At 54.7% G+C, this 18,899-nt stretch overlaps 2 protein-coding genes across 11 annotated transcripts in view; one reads left to right on the top strand and one right to left on the bottom strand.

Annotated features, from left to right (window-relative positions):
• Positions 1–76: 76 nt before the first annotated feature.
• atp5mj (ATP synthase membrane subunit j) lies at positions 77–2,131 on the bottom strand. Its single transcript, XM_053880993.1, has 4 exons — positions 1,970–2,131; positions 663–786; positions 526–546; positions 77–195 (listed from the first exon to the last, which is right to left on the bottom strand). Exons 2-4 carry the CDS (start codon positions 784–786, stop codon positions 182–184), a joined length of 159 nt encoding a protein of 52 aa, XP_053736968.1. The 5' UTR covers positions 1,970–2,131; the 3' UTR covers positions 77–181.
• Positions 2,132–3,083: 952 nt separating this feature from the next.
• The window catches only part of LOC128768532 (nesprin-2), a 40,213-nt gene continuing 24,397 nt past the window's right edge, over positions 3,084–18,899 (top strand). For 6 of the 10 annotated variants that reach the window (XM_053881474.1, XM_053881478.1, XM_053881475.1 and 3 more), the window contains exons 1-29: positions 3,084–3,226; positions 4,265–4,382; positions 4,439–5,064; positions 5,676–5,819; positions 6,503–6,653; positions 6,984–7,142; positions 7,204–7,332; positions 7,399–7,500; positions 7,590–7,691; positions 7,750–7,796; positions 8,554–8,613; positions 8,852–9,062; positions 9,515–10,066; positions 10,822–10,950; positions 11,884–12,021; positions 12,092–12,318; positions 12,394–14,407; positions 15,030–15,364; positions 15,501–15,645; positions 15,710–15,910; positions 15,969–16,219; positions 16,277–16,526; positions 16,588–16,719; positions 16,783–16,965; positions 17,024–17,161; positions 17,360–17,545; positions 17,655–17,777; positions 17,843–18,025; positions 18,780–18,824. In XM_053881474.1, coding sequence (XP_053737449.1) covers positions 3,114–3,226; positions 4,265–4,382; positions 4,439–5,064; positions 5,676–5,819; positions 6,503–6,653; positions 6,984–7,142; positions 7,204–7,332; positions 7,399–7,500; positions 7,590–7,691; positions 7,750–7,796; positions 8,554–8,613; positions 8,852–9,062; positions 9,515–10,066; positions 10,822–10,950; positions 11,884–12,021; positions 12,092–12,318; positions 12,394–14,407; positions 15,030–15,364; positions 15,501–15,645; positions 15,710–15,910; positions 15,969–16,219; positions 16,277–16,526; positions 16,588–16,719; positions 16,783–16,965; positions 17,024–17,161; positions 17,360–17,545; positions 17,655–17,777; positions 17,843–18,025; positions 18,780–18,824 — 7,194 coding nt within the window. In that variant the 5' untranslated portion in view covers positions 3,084–3,113. Of the gene's footprint in view, positions 3,227–4,264; positions 4,383–4,438; positions 5,065–5,094; positions 5,536–5,584; positions 5,820–6,502; positions 6,654–6,983; positions 7,143–7,203; positions 7,333–7,398; positions 7,501–7,589; positions 7,692–7,749; positions 7,797–8,553; positions 8,614–8,851; positions 9,063–9,161; positions 9,361–9,514; positions 10,067–10,821; positions 10,951–11,883; positions 12,022–12,091; positions 12,319–12,393; positions 14,408–15,029; positions 15,365–15,500; positions 15,646–15,709; positions 15,911–15,968; positions 16,220–16,276; positions 16,527–16,587; positions 16,720–16,782; positions 16,966–17,023; positions 17,162–17,359; positions 17,546–17,654; positions 17,778–17,842; positions 18,026–18,779; positions 18,825–18,899 lie in introns of those variants that run through there. The other 4 variants (XM_053881482.1, XM_053881481.1, XM_053881483.1 and 1 more) reach the window with 4 other exon arrangements.

The raw sequence follows: 18,899 nt of genomic DNA on the forward strand, positions 1-18,899 counted from the left end.
GGGAGTGTCACGCGGGTCGACGCAGGTCGGCGGGTACACCCGGAGAACTAAACCAAAGCTCATCACCCCAAGAGCGTCAGGATAGCAACTTTATTTGTTCCATATTAACACAAACTTAAAGAGCCAGACTGCAGACAGGATCGGGAGCGGTGGGGGGGTCAGCATGGGGGGAGGGGGCGACTCAGTGGGCAGGTTCTGTGGAGGACGGAGGAGAAGAAGAAGAAGAGATCAAGCTACAACACCCTGATGCAGCGAGGGGAGGCACTGACATCTGGCGGACATGACATGCAACTGCAACACATTTTAGATGCTCAATGGCAGAACACGGATTCATATTAGTAACTATTGCGTCACACAGAACTGAAAAATAATATAAGGCTATTTTTAATTAACAAAATAATTCAGTCTGATTTTTTTTCATTTCAAATAAAGTAAACAATCCGACAACTGAATTGACAACTAAAAGTTTCGGATGATTTAGACCAACCTAACACCAAGGTTAATAGCACGAGGAAGAATACTCACTGTCCTTCACAGCTTTCTTGCCTGAAATGACAGGACAACACAGGACACTCATGTCAAACACACCAAACAACACAAGCTTCATGAGCGATATCTTTAAACTTGGAGGACTTGTTGGTGCATGAGGGGACGGAACCCACCTCCATATGATACTTTGTAGTACAAGTAGGTCATGATGCCGACGCCGACCCACAGCTCCTGGTACGCCTTGGTGTAGTACGGGCTCATCTTGGCCCAGAAGCTCGCGAACGCACGGCCAGCCATCTGAGCAGGAGACGTACTGAAGTTTAGGAACGGATCACCGGCTTTTATTTGCAGCCAGTGGTTCAAACGGCTCATGCAGTTAGACGTTTCTCAGCATTACACTGCACAACCGTCCACCTGGCTCGAACCTCCGCCGCTGAACTGCGCTCCAGTGAGGCCCATCCAGCCGCACATAAAGCCCGCTGTGCCAATACTCCAGTCTTTACGGTAAACTCCTGACTTGATCAGAATTATGAAGAAAATCCTTGATAGTTGACAAAAATCTGATTTCAAATTCATGTTCACCAGGTCAAGTACCATACGTGAGCAAAGTACAACACTTTTTTACCATATAATTATTGATTCAATGGACAATAAGTACGGTGTATTGCAGTTACGAAACATATTCCATTTTTTTTAACCCTTCTTAGGGGAAAATGTGATTCCACATTCCTGTTCAGCAGTTATTACGATTATAAATCAATGTATCCACGGTACAAACACATGGAACTTTGCGTCTTCACTGTACATGACCCGCTGAACATGATTATGAAATCAGATTTTTGTCAACTATCAAGATTCTTCTTGATAATAAGGGCGCAAACCCCGCCTGTCACTTCACTCTGATGAAGGCAGGTGTCTACCGTAAAGACTGGAGTATAGGCACAACAACGGACTTCGGTGCGGCTGGTGGCTCACTTGACCGCAGGGCTGTACTGAGGCCCTGTCGGTGACTTTGGCCTCTGAAACCACTTTTCACTAGAAATAATGTTACACTAACAGCGACCACATTCCACCTCTGAGTTAAAATACACGGGCAGAAGCGCTGGCACGCAGTTCACTGGTTAAAGAGCCGTAGACAGAGTAACTTCCAGGATGCTAATGCTATTGCTAGCATCACAACACAGGACTAACTCTCTGAAGAGGAAGGCTTATTAACGCCTTCCACCACAGCCTCCGTACAGCCAACAGAAAATGTTGCATTCAAATCAAACAAACAAAACAATGGGTAAATCAAAGTGGAACTATTCAGGACTTGAAGTTGGCTAACGTGTTAGCAACATGCTACCGGAGTGTGCTGCGAGTTCCACACAGATTGACAGCGATGAAAGCCATACCATGGAACCGAAATTTAAAAGTCAGACGGGAAGCTGACGTTTGTAAAGACCGGATTTTAGATGCGTGACGGACGAGGATACGTTACCTGTCAGGGTGTCTCGCTGTGGCAGCAGAAAGGTCAGGAGAGTCGCAGCAGCTAACGCGTCAAAGTCGTACGGAGAGCGGCGCGTCTTCTTCTACGGCGCCGAGCGCAGCTGCGCGTCGTCTGAAACAGATCGCCGCCTAGTGGATGTGCGGGCAGTGCCGGAGCGTTTGTCATAAGTAGCCGCTAAAATATCCCAAATGAAGAATAAACAGAATGTTAAAATATTCAACTCTGCAACGTTGACAAAAAAGAATATCTGTGAGGTAAGAGCAGCTTTCTGTCCTTTAACTGGTCTCTGATCAGGACCTTTGTTGTGTCCAAATAAAATACATCTGCAAAAAACCATGATGTTTGCTGATGACAGAGGGAGGGACGAGGCGGAGCAAAAAGATGATCACATCATAAATCCTGTCCTGTCATTTGAATCAAAAACATGAGACGTTTTGTATTTCTTTTGTTTTCTTGTGCTTTGCTGAAGGTTCTCACTGACCCGCTCTCAGTCTGCTGCCTGCCACGTCGCAACACTGTCACAAGCCCAGCGAGCCCAGACATACAGTACAAATGAACACACTCCAATCAGCAGCCATTTTGAAGGCTAACTGGTCACAGTTCACGTCAGCTCACTTCAAAACAACCACGGTAGCGGTGGGGTCAGGCCTGCGGACCCGGTAGATCCAGGTCACCACCTGCCCTGCTGTGACTCGGGATCCAGGCTTGGCCTTGTCTTGGCACAACTTCCTGCTGCTCGACCTGAGTGGCGATGACTTCGGCTGGACCATGGTGCTCCACGGACACTGTGAGCAGACTTGATGGATTAAGTGTAGTGGCTCTGTCAGTCTGAGCTTCACCTCGCCCTGCGCTGACTCAGCAGGGGACTGCAGGACTCCCCGCCGGGGCCCGGCCGGAGGGTCCAGGCAGATGCTCCACACTCGGATCAAAACAAGGAAAGATGGCGCAGCCCAGAGGCAGAGGCAGGGTCATGGTGCCGGGTCACGGTGCCGGGTCAGCGCAGCAGACGAGCTCTTGACGGAGCTGGTTCGACCCTGTTGACACGCCGCAGTGACGGACAGTTGGTGGCGCCGCAGCAGCAGCTGCTGACCTCTAATCCTCAGTAATTGGATCGACTCGTCTTCTCTCCTGACTCATGACTCGCCCACCGTCAGCCGGTCGTCAGGGGCGACCACAAGCCGCGTGGACCACCGTCATGGACGCTCCGTCACCAGGCAGACGCCCGGGCGACCAGGAAGTGGTGGAGAGGTACGTTCACGGACTTGTTCTCGCGGAGCTGGCCGTGTCTGAGCTGAAGCTCAGTCCCACTCAGTGAGCAGTCGCAGGCCGACGCCACCTGTTTCACTCAGCAGCTTGATTTGAGATGGTGACGCCGCAGAGTGGGATCCAGAGTAGCAGCTACACTGGTCGGATACATGGACCTGTTCATCTGTCCATCTGACAGTCAGAGCCATGGGATTATTCTTTCCTTCTAGATGCCTTTCAGAAGCTTATTGAATCATTGCATCAGTCAAGAGCCGTGACTTTGTTAGGCCTCCAAACTTAAAATGAAGGTTAAACCGGTACAGTGTTGTGATGAGTCAGCAGAATTTACCGCCGGTAATTTAACCATCTGCTTCATTTATGACAGTCAAAACATCAGCTTCCTCAAGGAGAGCTGCTGCTGCTGTCTTTCATCATTTCAGTATAATTTAAACAGCCAGCATTTGATGACAAATGACGTAAATATGACCAAGTGCAGAACGGAATGAAACAAGAAACGTTATTGGATATTACAAATATTGCAATGCAGTGCAATTTCAACGTTTATCATCGTGATGTCACTTCTATTAGGCTGTGTTGTTTCAATGGAATAAAATAACATTAAAAAAGAGCTGATATAAAAACGATAAGACAAGGAAAAAGGCAAAAGTTAATTGTGCTAAATAAGTGTGGTGAAGAATCATGTGAAAAGGGTTTATTAAAAAAAAATCAACACATAACAACAAACAAATGAAGAAGCACAAAAATATGCCATTTCATTTCTCGTGTTGGATAGAAAAACAGCTGGTTTAAAAACGTTGTGGACATGAACTATAAACCAATATATTAAAACATTTTTGGGGACAAAAACAGTTGAACAACAAATGAGTGAAGAAGAGAAAACGTGATTTCAGAACGTTAGAAGAGGCTGTAGCAGAAGGGGAAGCTCAGAAACATGATCGACTCCTGGCTGAAGCAAGAAGCCAGCGACTGCAGTGAGCTGTGAGGCGGAGGAAGGGCTTGAGCGTGATTCTGCTCCGTCAGGATGAAGTCTTCGGTCGACGAGCGGCTGAACCTCCTGGGTGAGAAGCTGGACGCCATCATCACCCGTCCGGTCGACGTGTCCTCGTCCATGGAGGTGCAGCTGGGACCAGACCTGGAGGTGAGTGACTGGAAGTGCGGCCCCTGCGCGACCTCTCACACCAGCATCCGCCTCAGGACCTGAGCGACCGGCTTCAGAAGGAAGTCATGTTGCTGTCCAGCGGTGAGCTCTCCCCCTGCTGGAGGCGAGGCCAGCGGCTGGGCCAGCGGCTGGAGCGGGTCCAGTCCGCCCTGCGCTGCCTCGGCGGCCTCCTGGCCGCACTGAGGCGGGTGGAGGCGGAGCAGCCCGCCCTGCTGCCGGACTCCCAGGCGGCGCTGGAGCAGAGGGTCCGGGCGCTGGTGGAGCAGGCGGAGGACGCTGACGGGAGGTTGAGAGCGGCTGGCATGAGCGTGACTCTCCACGGGGTGGATGTGGACTGCTGCTGCCTCACCATCATGTCCACCCGACGACTCACAGACCTGATCAGCGACGAGGACACGGACCAGGTCTTTCACTCAGCAGAGGTGGAGCACTCTGGAGCTGATCCACGGCTGCCGACTCGTGTCTGCTCCCCAGCCAGGCGCCGTGATGATGATGATGATGATGGTCAGAGGGACATCACAGAAGGAGCAATGATGGGAGGAGACCAGGTGGAGCAGAGAGTCCAGAGGAAGAGTTCCCTGCTGACAGAGCTGGAGGAGATACGAGGATGTGCCCAGGACCTTCAGCTGCAGGAGGCCACTTTACCTGCCCTGCAGCACAGGTAACGCCCCCACGGAGGCGGAGCCTTTCATATGTGTGACCAGTGGCTCCGGAGCCTTGGGCACTCCCCTTCATTTTGGCTGGTATATGTGTGTGGGATTGGTTTATCTAGCCTTGTGAGGACCATGAAGGCTTCAAACTAACTGGGCTCCAGTCTGGTTCAGAGTCCTGGTTCAGGTGAGCCATGTGAGAGGTCCCCGCAAAGATGGTGTGACAAATCTGTGTGTGTGAGAGTACTGTGGGTACAATTCATGAGAAAACACTATCCTTGTGAGAACTCTATGACTTTGTGGGGACCATTTGGCTGGACCCCACAAGGTTAAGCCTCAATTTAAGGATGAAGATGTCAAAATAACTGGGTGATTTAATGGGGTTTAATTTGGAGGTCCCCACAAGGATAGAAATACTAGCGCATGTTCACATAAGGCTAGCGTGAGGAAGGAAGGGCCCGGAGGAGGAAGGCTTGTCATCGGTCAAACCCTGTTGTCACATTGTACTGTGACAGAAACAGGTGACTGCAGGTCAGCTGCGACTCGAGACACTCGGCTCCAGCTGTGTGTGTTGAACAACACGGTGCACAGGTGAAACTGAACAACTCCTGTTCTGCGTCAGGCAGCGTGTGCTGGAACGTTTACAGCAGCAGCTGACGGACCACCTTCCGGAGGTGAAGGCTGTCAGCGACGTGCCGCTGCAGGAGGGCGGGACCAGAGCGCTGAGCCTCGTGTGGGAGGAGGCCAGCAGGGCTGTGACGGACAGGTGAGTGGGCTGGAGCTCCGCGCTCTCCTGAGCGCCTGTCCACACGCCATTTCTGTTGGGTTTTACTCATGTGCTTCTCAGCTCTAGGCCAAAAACAGGTTTAAAAAAAACAATCTGTCCCTCCAGGATTTCACAGAGCTTTTTTGGGCCAAAAATTTTAGATTTTTTTTAATGCAGAGAAAGTTGCAATCATTTATTGTTCAGGAAGAACATGACTGCAAAATGCATTGAGTATTTCAAGTGCAAATGACAAAAAACTACAATGTTCCGTGAGTAGTTTCTGGGCTGAGAGCATGTAGTGAACGCTGGTCGTTTTGTTCCGGAGCTCCTCATGAGGGCGGAGCCTGACGGAGGTTTTGATGGGGGCGGAGTCTAAGAGGTACAGGTGTGTGTGAGCGGCTCATTCAAACAGTAGCTCCTGAGCCTGGAGAGAGATGGATCTGGAGGTCGGCCATGTTTGTTTACGTCCACCCGTATAGTGTTCGGGTGACGCCGCACTGGTCACTTCCGCTTCTGACTTCCCTCTATTCTAACTAAACTAATTCTGACTCATAAGCATCCGTCAGAGGGCGCAAACCTCGGGCCAATAAAGAATCCATTCAAAAGTCTTGGATACAGACAATGAAACTCGACCTCCTCCGTGGAGGCGTCTTGCGAGGGTCAACGGCGATCGTTTCTTTCAGGCTGGACCAGTGTTCCACTCTGACCGAGCTCATCAAGAAGTTCCAGAGCGTCAGCTCCAAACTGAGGTCTGCACTGCTGCGAGCAGACAGCCGAGTCGCAGAGCAAAAGTTCTACATGAGCAAGGAGAACCTGGAGAAAATGCACTCGCAGGTGGGTCAGCCACACTCAAACTCTCTGAACCACAGCGCTCCCTTCTGTCTGGACCACAACTCTGTGGGTCTGGATCGGTCCTTTCCCAAGCCTCAACCAACCCCAGCCTCCTCCCACTGGCTGCCACTGGACTGTAGTTCTCCAAACCACTTCCTGTCCTGAGTCACCAGAGACTCCAAGAGCTGGGCAAGCTGAGTGAGAGCCACTTTAGTTGAGGTCATGTGACTTGGTTGTTCTTTAGGTGCTTCAGTGGACAGCATGGCTCATGGGTAGCAAGGATCAGGGACCTGAGAGTCGAGGTCTGGGGTAAACGGTTGAACGCAATTCTAGGTGGAGGAGTCCAAGGCCCAGCTGGTCAGCCTCGTGGCCACCATTGGGGACCTGCGCTCCACCTGCCGGAAGCTTCACACTCACCTGCGACAGGTGCCGGGCTGTTCCGTGGACCCGTACGAGGAGGAAGCCGACGCCCTGATGGACCAGTGGCTGGACGTGAGCTCAGCTCAGCAGCAGCTGCTCAGGTTTACGGAAGTTGATCAGGTCCATGTTGCAGATCTGTGAGAAAACCGACTGTCGCCTGGAGATCCTCCACAGTGTCCTGGCTCGGTGGGACAATGCTCTTCAGCTGGGGGTGGAGCTGGAGTCCAGGACCCACCCTGAAGAATCCCTCCACGTCCTGCAGGTGAAGCCTCCGGAGCTGACTTCTCAACCCAGTCTTTACTCATGACAGGCTTTTCCCCGCCACCAGAGGGAGCTCCAGACCCAGGAGGAGATCATGAGAGCTTTCCACAGAAGGCTGACTGAGATCCAAGTGCTGCTGCAGAGTTCAGAGCCTCCGCTGGAGCTGCAGGTGTCAGAACTTTGTCTTGAACCAAGAACAGCTCCCAGCATGGATGAGCAACGCGATGCTTCCACGTGGTCCGTGGTGTGTCTCCACAGGTGGCAGAGACTCAGATGTTGAAGGAGATGCAGCAGCTGAGGGAGTTTGTCTGTCTGCAAGAGAAGACGGTCGCCCAGGAGAACGAGCCCATGGAGCGGGAGGTAAGTCAGCCAAACACTGGAGCCCCTGAGAGCCACGAGACTCTGCTTTGGTCCTCAGGATGAAGCAGCAGATCACCAGCAGCAGGAGGAACCGAGGGCTGAGGGGTGAGTTCCGCAGAGTCATGTGGTCTCTTCTGAAGGTCTTTAGTTCAACATGAACTAAAGTTGTGTTGAACTACTTTAGTTCAAGCATGACTGGGTCTGCTTGACACACGCCAACAAACGGTGGATTTGTTGACGCTCCATCAGCAAGAAATGAAAGCCATACATTTAGAATGAAGCCTGTGTTTCGTCTTCAAGGTCTGTTGTGTTTTTCCCCTAATTCTGTACCTTCTACTCACAACAACTGTGTGTGCCACGTGTGTTTCCCACACACTGATGAGACCATGGCAGCCAGCCACGGTCCAGTCTGACTCGCCGAAGTCTCGCCCCAGGTTTCCCTCTAAAGCAACCTTGAGTCTGACCTTAGTGGTTGGTCGTCAGTGGAGGGGAGGCAAGCAGAGTTGCTGAGTCGGCTGTGTGTGGCTGATGATCAGAGGCTCCACCAGGGGCCCCACCTGCCCAGGCTCAGGTGGCTCAGAGCTCCCCAGAACGAAACCAAAAAACATCCACGTTTTGGTTTTTCTTTGTCTAAGTTCCCCAGTGCAGCTAATGTCATAAACACTCCTTCTGTCACTGCAACACACGGCTCCCAGCACTCGGCTCCCGAGCCTGCACCCTCATCACTGACCTACATCCGAGTGGAGGCCCGGCGCAGACAAGTGACGCGACGAGTCGGACTCGTTCTGGCGCCTCTTCTGTGCAGGACAGCTCATGTTGCAGCGCCAGCCGTGCCGGGATTCAACCGACCCCTGTGTTTCAGGACCAGGCCTTGTTGGAACCTGAGGGGAGGCTCGCTGGCGCCGCTGGACCCTCAGCTCGGGTAAGTCCCCGGTCGATCTGTGCTGACTCGTCGTGTCGAGGAACAACTCTTCCCTCCCACCTGCTGTTCTGATGTTCTATTCCTCCATTCATCTGGATCCACGGTTGGACACCTGCTGACTCGTCAGTTTCTTCTGTTGAAACCCTCATATCCAAGTGTTGTCTTCACAATTTTAGACTCACCTGCAAAGATCGGCTCAGTTGCAGCTCCAGAAAGTGACTTTTTGTTTGGCTTCCAGTTCGGCTGAAGAGCAGGAAAAATCATCTCGGCGAAACAGCGACACCTGCCGGTCAGAGTCCTGCTGCGCACCGCTGACGGAGGAGCCGAACGCGAGCGTGGTTGGTGGATACCCGCGGGGCAGGTGCGCGCGCCAGGCCGAGGCCGAGCTCCCCGGAGACACGCGCTCGGAGCCGGGTGCAGGGGGCGGGGCCAGCGCGCAGCCGCGGGAGGTAACTTCCCTGAGCTTCTGTTGACCTACCACCGCGGTTTGTTGGGCTGGAGTGCGCTCGCGCGCGCGACTGAGGCGACAGGAAGTCCCTGAACTAAACACACTGCGAGGGAAAGAAGGTCCCGGGGAGGACGGCGCCGCTCGGGGGAGCAGGCCCCGGAGTGAACATCCTCCCGGCGCAGCTGAAACGCCGTCTCTGGCCGGGAGTCCAACTCTGTCTTGAGCTATCAAACATTAGCGCTTCCTCATATGGTCGCGTCCTCGCCTCATGTCCTGCTGCATCTCATGAGCTGGACACGGTGAGGTCCACTGTCTTCAGTTCCTCCTCATGATCTGCTTCCCTCCACCTGAAGGTGCCAGGTGAAGGGAACCAGGCGACGTGTTCTGGGGGAGCATGAGCCATGACTGCGGCGTGCTCTGGTCAGTTAGACGTGTCTCTGGCTTCATCTCCAGGGTTGGGCCTCAAGACTGACGCCGTTGGGCTCTGGAGATCCTGACGTCCCTGCAGGGAGCCAGCTTGACAGGAGTCTCCTGGAGCCTTCATCACGAGAGGTCCAGAGCTCCGACTTGTCGGCGACCTCCTCCACGATCCGTGTCCTGGTGACCTCAGAGGAGCTGGAGTCCCTCCCCCCTGCTCTGGAGCACTACCCGAGTCAGCACACGTCTGAGATGGACATCTTGAAGGCCATAGATGACGCTCTGGAGGAAGACGAGAAGCTCTGTTTCGACGCCTTCGTGGCTGGAGGCCACTCGCCTCACTGGAGCTCATCTGCATCTCCAGCAGGAAGGTCTCCTCCACCCATCCTCCCTGATCAGCCCGGTCCCTCCCCGCCAGCTTCCTGTGGACTTCCAGGACTCACCACAGCAGCAGCGTGTTCTGAGCGCAGGGCTGAGGAGACCCCTGGATCTACTGCTCCACAGAAGAGTGGTGAGACCATGGAGGATTCAGAGAAGTGCTCAGAAGGACTGGAGGAGACCTCCTCTCTGGACGCACCACCAAGTCAGGTAGGTCCCGTCTTCCTCAGTAGCTGACCTTCCTTCTCTGGTGGGGACAGCGTGGTGAAGGTGAAGGAGGTCTGGTGAGGGAACGGCGGGTGATGAGCCACCTTCCTCCAGCCTTCTGATCCTCTCCTGCTGGTGCTCACACCTCCGTACGCCTCCCACCGGTGGAGGTTGGGGAACCTGTGATCACATGTCATGAAGACCTCAGCATCACTGCTAACCACAACACAGTTCCTGACTGGACTTGAACAACAAGTCAGTTTTGTGTTGGACCAGAGCGTGGTGTGATGAAGGTGTGACTCCAGGCTGTGGAGCCGGACCCGGACCGCACTCTCACGGGCTGCGCTCTGCCTCTCAGGAGCCCTCAGGTCCACCAGGTGCTGATCACAGTCCTGAGCTCAGAGACTCTGGACACACCTGCAACTCACCTCCCAAATATTTCAGCGGCGACTCCCTCCCGATGGTTGTGGTGTCACGTGTTGTGGTTTTCTTTTCTAATGGCTTTTCTGGAGATTAGTCTGTGAAAAGAAGGTGCAGCAGTGGGAGGATGAAAAGAAGCTGGCCTGGCTCCCAGGCCCTCGGGCAGACTGCTCCCAAAATCAGCCGCATTCTTGTCGCAACGACTCGCCGGGCCGTCGCCAGCGCGGCCGTGTTTGCCGCGCAGCGGCAACAGGAAGCTCTGTTATTATCTGTGGACAAACATGGGGAGGAATGCTGAGCACTGACACCACCCCACTCCCTCCCGCATGTCCCGGCAGAGCCACGCAGACATGGACGGCGAGCGGACGCAGGACTCACCTGGGCCTCGCTCCTGCAGACACCAGCTCACCATGCAGGACGTCTGGGCCGGGATCCCCGCCGTGGTGGAGAGCAGCGGCGTCCTCAGCGTGAGTTACAGGCCCGGGTGCCTCGCGGTGCTTACGTAGTCTGGTGCTGTCCCCGGCAGGAAGGGAGCCACGATGCCATCGGGATAATGGTTTCCTGCTGCTACACAGGAATGCAGGTCAGAGGGTTTGAGGCGCAGAGGCACCCCAAACATCATCACACTGAGGAAGCTGAGACGCCCGGACGGTGGGCAGCAGACAGGACACACCATCAGCTGGATTTAAAAAGGATTTAAACAAAACTCAGTTTTACTTTGTTTCTGTGAGTCAAGACGTGTCGGAGGAAAATAGAAACTAGTTAAAAAGAAAGCATGGGTTCGCACGGATGAACCCGGGAGGAAGGGACAGAACACACACAGACACACCAAAACGTATGCGCTCATCCGTGTGGCTGTGCTGCAAACACACATCCTTATTTATCCGCTCCATTCCAAATATTGGACGCACAATACAAAGCCACTTCAGCAGCACTGCTCCTCGCTCCATCTCTGGCTGCTGCCTTTGTCCGTCTCATGTTTCATCTCTAGATTTACATGCCTTTTTAAATCCTCAGAGGTTTAGCTCCACTGGTCAGCAGGACGCAGCCGCATCCTGGAACTGGCTTGCACAACACACACACGGAGTGAGGAACAGAGGCGAGGGATCTCTGTTCTGACAGAGGATCCATTCAAAAGGTTCAGGCATCCGGATGAGAGTCTGAACTCACCTGCTCCAGGTCCTGTTACCAATATATTCTGAAAATGTCACTGAGATCCGTTCAGCTGTTTTGGGGCTCCAACTCCTTGTCTTCTTCATAAACAGTTTGTGAAGTTGAACCCGACTTTAAGTCGTTTACTTCTTACAAACCAAGTGGACGTGGGCCGACCGACCTGGTGAGAAGTCACAGCAGCGTGTTCCTAAGCTAATGATGATGTGCTTCCTGTGCTTGGCCTGCAGAGGGCGCCGCTGCTGCACTCCTATCCTGATGAGACGGAGGTCTGCTTGGTGCGACTGGTCCACAAGGTTCTGGTGTGTCGGTACCAGCCTGCCCAGCTGGATGCCGTGGCGATGGCCCGGCAGCTGAAGGAGGCCGAGGTTGGTCCTGTCCCGCCGTGCTCCTCAAACACTGAGCGCAGATGAGAACTTTTTCCTCTTGATTCTTCAGGAGTTGAAGTCACGTGTGGAGCAGCAGGCGGCACTGATGAGCAGCACCTGCTCTGTGGACCAGCCTGTGAGCGTGATGGAGGAGCTCCTCGCCGCGGCTCTGCTGGATGCTTCGGCGACGGTGCAGGTGAAGGCCGCTCAGCTGGATCAGGTGAGACGCTTCCACCGACAGGTGAGGGTGACCAAGGCCTTCCTGGAGGTGGTGTCTGAGGAGCACCAGAGCAGCCTGTGAGTAGCCACCTGCAGCTGGAGATGAGACTGACCCGGTGTCATGGAAGCTTGTGCTGTCTGGTGTTTGAACAGAGCAAGTTTGGAGAGTGGCGCCGAGCTGGCAGACAAACTGCAAGCTCTCTACCAAACCATGAAGGCTAAGAAGGAGATAATGGAGGAGCTCCGGCAACTCAGCGGCCACCTGTCCATCCACCTGCCCAGCTGGGAAAGGTCTGGTGCTCTGTTTGCCAAGATTGGTGATGTTCAGGAGGAGTGGAGGTGTTTGGAAGAAAGGCTGAGGAGGGATCTTCACCAAACGCTCAACTGTGTGCGCCACGCTTCCCGTCTGGTGTCGGAGGCCAAACAGCTGCAGGACAGGGTGGAGGCCACCCAGGAATCCATCGTGTCCTTCTCTGAACCTCAGGAGGTCAGACGCTGTGTGGACCTGGCTGTCACAGCTGGAGACCTGAAGCTCTATCAGCAGCAGCAGCTACACTTGCAGGCTGAAGCTGAGGCACTCGTGCGCTTCTCCCTGGATCCGAAGGACAAGGACGGCGTGGAGCAGCTGCTGCGAGAACTGGCCTCAAGTCTCAGCTGCGCCAAATGCAATCTCCATGCTCTCCCTCCTTCCCGCCTGCTCTCCAAGCCCGTGCTGGACCTGGTCCGGTGGCTGAAGCAGGTGGAGGTCCAGATCTGGACGGGGGAGTCCATGTCACTGTTCCCAGAAGAAGCCCGGCTTCAGATCACTCAGATGAGGCAGCTTCAGACGGATGTTTGGAGCAGAAGGTCCAAGCTGGACGTGGAAGTGAACGGCTCTGACATGAGGGAGGAGGACCTTGAGAAAGCTTTGGATCGTGTGGCCGACTTGTTTGATGCAGTCACCAGCAGTGTGGATCTGGTTCTGGTTGCCATGAGCTCCGGTCTGCAGGAGCGAGAGGAACTGCTGTGTCAGCTGACCGGCCTGGAAGTGTGGCTGGATGAAGCCCACGCCCAGAGACATTCCCACGCTCACCTCGAGGACATCTGTGAACTGCAGACGGTGGAGTTGAAGCATATGTTGAGGAGCCTCACCTCGGCTGTGTCCGAGATCCAGATGAAGCTCAGTCTGGTGGAGGAGCTGGAAAGCAGGAGCCAGGGATGGATGGCCAGTCTGAGCCTGGAAGAGAGCCGCCACCTGGTGAACCGACTCTCTGGCCTGTGGACTCAGCTGGACAGAATGCTTGTCTTCGAGAGAGCGACCAAGTGGCAAGTAGACGAGCTCCTCCGCCAGAGGACCACCTCGGATACGGACCTGGCTGCTCTGGAGGAAAGCCTGGAGAAGATCTCTACTCAGATGGAGCAGCTGAAGTTTCCTGTCACTCAGGAGACCCATCTCAGCATCGCTCGGCTCAGACAGCAGCTGCTGGAGTATCAGTGTCAGGTCCAGGAGGTTCAGCACTGCCTGGAGAGCCGGAGGAGTTCCCTGCTGCGTGGCATCGGCGAGCTCCAAGATCGATGCAAAGCTCTGAGCGTTCAGGCCTTTGAGCAGGAGAAGTATCTTCAGCTGAGGAAGCACATGGAAAGTTCACGTGATCGCTCAAGGGAGCAGATGAAGCGCTCCAGAGAGAAGCAGCACAGTGTCGGACAGAGGTTCCACCTGAGCCAGACGCTCCTGGTGGAGCTCCCTGCGGTGAAGACGCTGTGTCAGGAAGCAGCTGATCAGCTGGAGGCCATATCCCAGGACCTGGAGCCTCTGGACTTGAACTCTGAGAGACAGAGGATCCAGCGCACTGTGGACACGCTGGTCATCCGGGAGCTGTCTGTGACGGACGATGTTCGGACCCTGGAGGCCAAACTCCTGCTGGGCCTGCGCTTCTCCACTGAGCTCTCCTCACTGACCGAGTTTTTCCAACAAACCCGGAGGGAACTGAGAGACCCAGATGCCCTGCGTCCCGACGAGGAGGCCATCGATGCTGCGCTGCGACACTGTTGGATTCTGTGGAGGAACATGGATTCTGGGATGCGAGTGTTCGAGGCTCTGGGGAGGAAACAGAAGTTCAAGCGCAGTGATTTTGGCGAGCTTTATGCTCTGAAAGAGGCTGCCGTGCTGGAATGTCAAGCTCAGATGGTAAGGTTTTGTTTCGTCACACCAGGCCTCTGTGTCTTCAGTGGGCCACAGAACCCGAGGCCACGGCTTTCAGGATCTGAGACCAAGAGCAAGTCGACTAGTGCAGACCCAGGAAGCGTTTCAGCTCTTTGTCATTTATGATTTCCTTATTACCACAATGACAAGTGTTTCTTTTGCAGTAAGAACTAGATGTGACTGACCCACGCTTGCTTCTGAGGTCTGCCTTCTCTTTGCTCTCCACTCTGTCTCAGGCCCTCTGAGTCTTGGACTTGGTCTGGTCTCATTCTCGGGACTCAACCCCTCACCTGGCTACAGTATGAGCTGGAACTTGGGCCTGGTCCCCAGAAGGCCCGCTCACTGCTGGTGTTAATGCTCGTGGTGTCTGGATCTCCACGAACCTGCCCAAAACAGCCGTCCTGTTTTGTGTTGTTGACCTGGAATCCTGTGCTGGGTGTGGCTGGACTTCTATCCGGGTCACGTCCGGTATCTGAGCTCAGTCAATGACTGAAACAGAAACTGGCCTATTAATGGGCTTCAAACCAGCACCCTCAGCTCAGTTCTGCAGTCGTTTGTTGATGACTTCACGCTGTGGTTCACGTCCTCTTGTGCATATGTCTGACAGGAAAGTCTGTCTCAGGCCAGAGAATCCCTGAAGGACTTTCAGTGGGCAGCTCAAGGAGCCATCGCTTTCCTTCGGGACGCGGAAGCCTCCTTCCTGTCGGCTCACGGAGGCTTTCTGGACTGTAGCCAAGAGCACCTGGAGACGCAGAGGGCGCTGCAGGTCCTGGGAGAAGGGTTCCGCTCTCACATGTCCCACCTGGAGGAGCTGGTGCCCAGACACCCGTGCCTGTCCCCTGAAGAGACTCGGCAGCTTCACACCAGCGTCCTGGCTCAGTTGGTGGTGGGCAGGTCGGTCCTGGAGGCTCAGGCCCAGCTCCGGCTGGAGGCGCTGCAGAGGTACAGGCCACTCCTGGGTGTTTTGGTTCACTCAGAGTAACCTTGACTGTAGGAGACCGGCCCATTAGTTAGCCTGAGGATGACAGAAGACAAGTGGTCCCGGGTCTCTCTGAAATCCTCGGACTGTTTCCCACAGATGCAAAGGCCATCAAGAGAAGCATGAAATCTCTCTGCAAGAAGTGAAGCAACATCTTTCCGGGTTGGAAGTCAAACTGTCCGGATGTTCTGGAGAACATGTGACGTCGCTGGCTGAAGCCACCACGCAGCACAGACGAGTCCAGGTAGGAGATGATTCGCTGCTCATGACGATAGCGGAACTTTGATGCAATTGAATTCCACCTGGAGGTTCTCATGGAGGAGCTCAGCATCCTGGCTGGGAAGGTTGAAGATCTGAGAGCTCCGTGTCCCATGCTGGGCTGTGGAGTTGGGAAGGACGGTGCTCGGGGTGTCATCTGGAGGCACTGGATGTTCTTACGCCATCACGTCTGCCTCCTGATGGCTCGGATGGAGCATCAACGAGAAGAATGGAAGGACATTCAGAAGAGTGTAAGCTTGAGTCGCCCAGATCTCCAACCGACAGGTTTAAATGGATCTTCTCCTGCAGATGGAGCAGAGCTTCAGCTCCTTGTCTGGCCTCCAGACTGAGCTTGCGGACTCCTCCAACGTCAGGTTGTCCTCGGAGAAACCTCAAAAGCTCCTGGACGAGGCAGAGCGACAGCAGGCCCGACTGGAGAGCGAGCAGAGAGCTGTGGCTTCTCTGCAGCACCGTCTGGAGCAGGCCTTGCATCTCTCCACCCCCCACGACCCAGGACCTGCTCGCCTCACGCTGCAGAAGCTGCAAGAGGACGTCAGGAGGTGAGAGTCCTCTCCGACAAGTGGGGCTTGATGGACTCAAGGTGTGGTGTGTTGCAGCTTGAAAGTGAAGAACATGCTGGTGGTGGCTGCGGCTGAAGCAGAGCTGAAGGATCAGAGGCAGATAGAAGAGAAGCTCACCGAGCTGGAGAGAAGGGTCGAGTCCCGGGACCCGCTCGGCGCTCAGGAGGTCAGAGAGGCGCAAGCAGCGCTGAAGCTCATGGTGGATTCATCGTGCCGCCAGCTTCCATCTGACATCATCCGGCGCAGGCTCGCTCTGGAGCAGTCACTGCAGCAAGCGGAGGACGAGGTAAGTGCCCGGAGCGCCCTCTGCTGGCCGTCGCCTGCTGATCCGTGTTTGCTGACGGCAGGAGATCATGAGGAGCGGCCCGGTTCAGGAGCTGCTCGGTCGAGTGGCGGAGTTGGGCTCCGGTCTGGAGGACGTGAAGAAGCTTCTGGAGCTGAAGAGCCCGTCTGTCATCGAGGCACAGGGGGCGCTGAAGGTGCGAGTCATGGTCAAGGAGTCCAAGCACGAGGAAAGAGCTGAGATGGTTTGTCTTTTGCAGCACGTTTGGGACGAGCTGGACACGTGTCACAACCGACTGACGCTGCTGGAGAGCGATGTCCAGGATCTGGTGGAGGACCGGCCGGACCAAGCCCACCTCTTCATGGATCAGCTGACCCAGCCGCTGCAGCTCTACCAGGACGTGGCCAAGATGGCCGAGCAGCGCACCAACTTCCTCAGCAAGGTGGGTGGAGGCTGGTGGCTCTGGAGCCCGGCCTCAGGCCTCTCCTCTGTCTCCTCAGATCCCTGCCTGCCTGCAGCAGTTGGAGGACCTACAGCACAGCACCACCTGCTGGTTAGAGGAGGCCCAGTCCTGGATCAGTGCCCCCAGCTCCTTCACCTCGGCAAGAAGTCTCCAGAACTATGGAAACGCTCTGCAGGTCAGCAAGTCCTTGAAGTTTAGGCTGTGACGTGAATCCTAATGAATATTTTGTTACCAAAAGTGAGTAAACTAATAAGTCTCAGTGTTCAGCAGCAACATTTTGTATTCAAGGTTGTCGAGTGTCAGCAGAATCTTGAGTGTTTCCAGCAGGTCCAGGGTCCCTCTGTCCGACTAAGTGCTTCTCTCTGGGCCACAGTTGGTTCTGGACGACTCGGAGCGGATCCGTGACGACCTGCAGGACTTCAGGACGGTTCTGGCCGAGGTGTGGTCGGTGTGTGACGTGACGGACGAGGAGACCCGCCTGGACCAGAGCGACCAGCGGGTCCAAACCATGCAGCGCAGCATCCTGGAGCCGCTGGAGCTGCTGCTGCAGGCGGCCGTGGTGCGAGAACTTTCTCCTCGCTCTCTCTCACAGACTTACCTGCTGTCTTTAAGATAGTTCCACACCGTCTTCTTTAGTGTTTCACACCATATTTCTGTCTTGCTCCCAGTTGGTGGAGGCGATGGAGACGGAGCTGAAGACCCTGGAGAGGAATGTTCTGAAGATCCAGGCCATCCTGGAGTCCGTGGAAAACCCCAGCATCCCTCCGAGCGAGCACCTCAACAACCGCCAGGTAAAGTGAGGGAGGAAGCTGGTTTGGAGTTTGGAGTTGGAGCTGTGTTTGCTCTCCTTCTGAAGGTGATCCTGGCCAACCTGCAGTCCATGAGGAGAACTCTGGAGGACATGCAGAGCTGCAGAGCAGAGCTTCACCTCCCTCCCCAAGCTCACGAGAGCCTGCAGGTGTTCTCCAGAGTGGAGGTCCTCCTGCAGACACTGCGAGAGCTGGAGCAGCTGACTCAGGATCAGGTCGCGCTGCTGGAGGTAAGATGAGGAGCTTCATCACGCTGGACTGCTTCCGTAGTTTCCAGAAGGTTTTGAGTGTTCCACTGGTATGGCGGTTGTTTAGTGCTGCAGTGCAGGCAGGGCACCTCCGTCCCCCCAGCAGGGGCTCAAAGCCTTGCTGTTTCCGCATGGTTTCCAGTGAGAGTCAGACCTGTGGAACGGTGAGCGTCCTCACTGAAGTGACATCTCTTTTGAACCCAACGAAAACTGGCTCCAACTGGTTTCCCGGCTCTGCTGTCTCTCTCAGAGCGACCATCTCTGGGGGGCTCTTTTTTCCTGCATTCGCAAACAGAATTGCTTTTTTAAAAAAACCTTTAGTTAGCCAGATAAAGCAGGTCATCATTCCTGAGGCGTGAGCAGGTGATGACCCAGCGCCAGACCCGGGTGCTGTGGCTTCTGGTGGTGTTGGGATCCAGGAGTCTCAGTCGTCTAAGCTAACGCAGAGCCGGCAGGCCGCTCCGCCTTCAGAGATGCTTCCAGTGGAACAGAGGCCGCCTGCTGCTGCAGAGGGCGCCACTTCACCGAGTGTCCACCGTGATGTGACGGTAGCAAGGAGCTTGTTTGCCATGCTGCGCCCACGTGGCAGGAATATATGCCTGGATCACCTGGGATTTTGCTCCCTCCTGCTCCCTAATCGACCTGCAACGTAACAAAAGAGAAAAGACAGTTGCTGTGTGCGTCTGAGTGTGTCCTTTGGAAGCTGTGCAACTGAGATGCTGCATCTCTCTGACAGAACCAGATGGTAGAGGACTCAAGAGCGTCGTCCTCTGGGAGTCTGGTAATTATGTTCCGCCTCCTGTGTCCTGAGCATCTGAACAAACCTACCACACCGTGACACTAACACGACCCCCCC

Source organism: Synchiropus splendidus, chromosome 12 (genome assembly GCF_027744825.2).
Source record: "Synchiropus splendidus isolate RoL2022-P1 chromosome 12, RoL_Sspl_1.0, whole genome shotgun sequence".
In the NCBI taxonomy this organism is placed as follows: Eukaryota; Metazoa; Chordata; class Actinopteri; order Syngnathiformes; family Callionymidae; genus Synchiropus; species Synchiropus splendidus.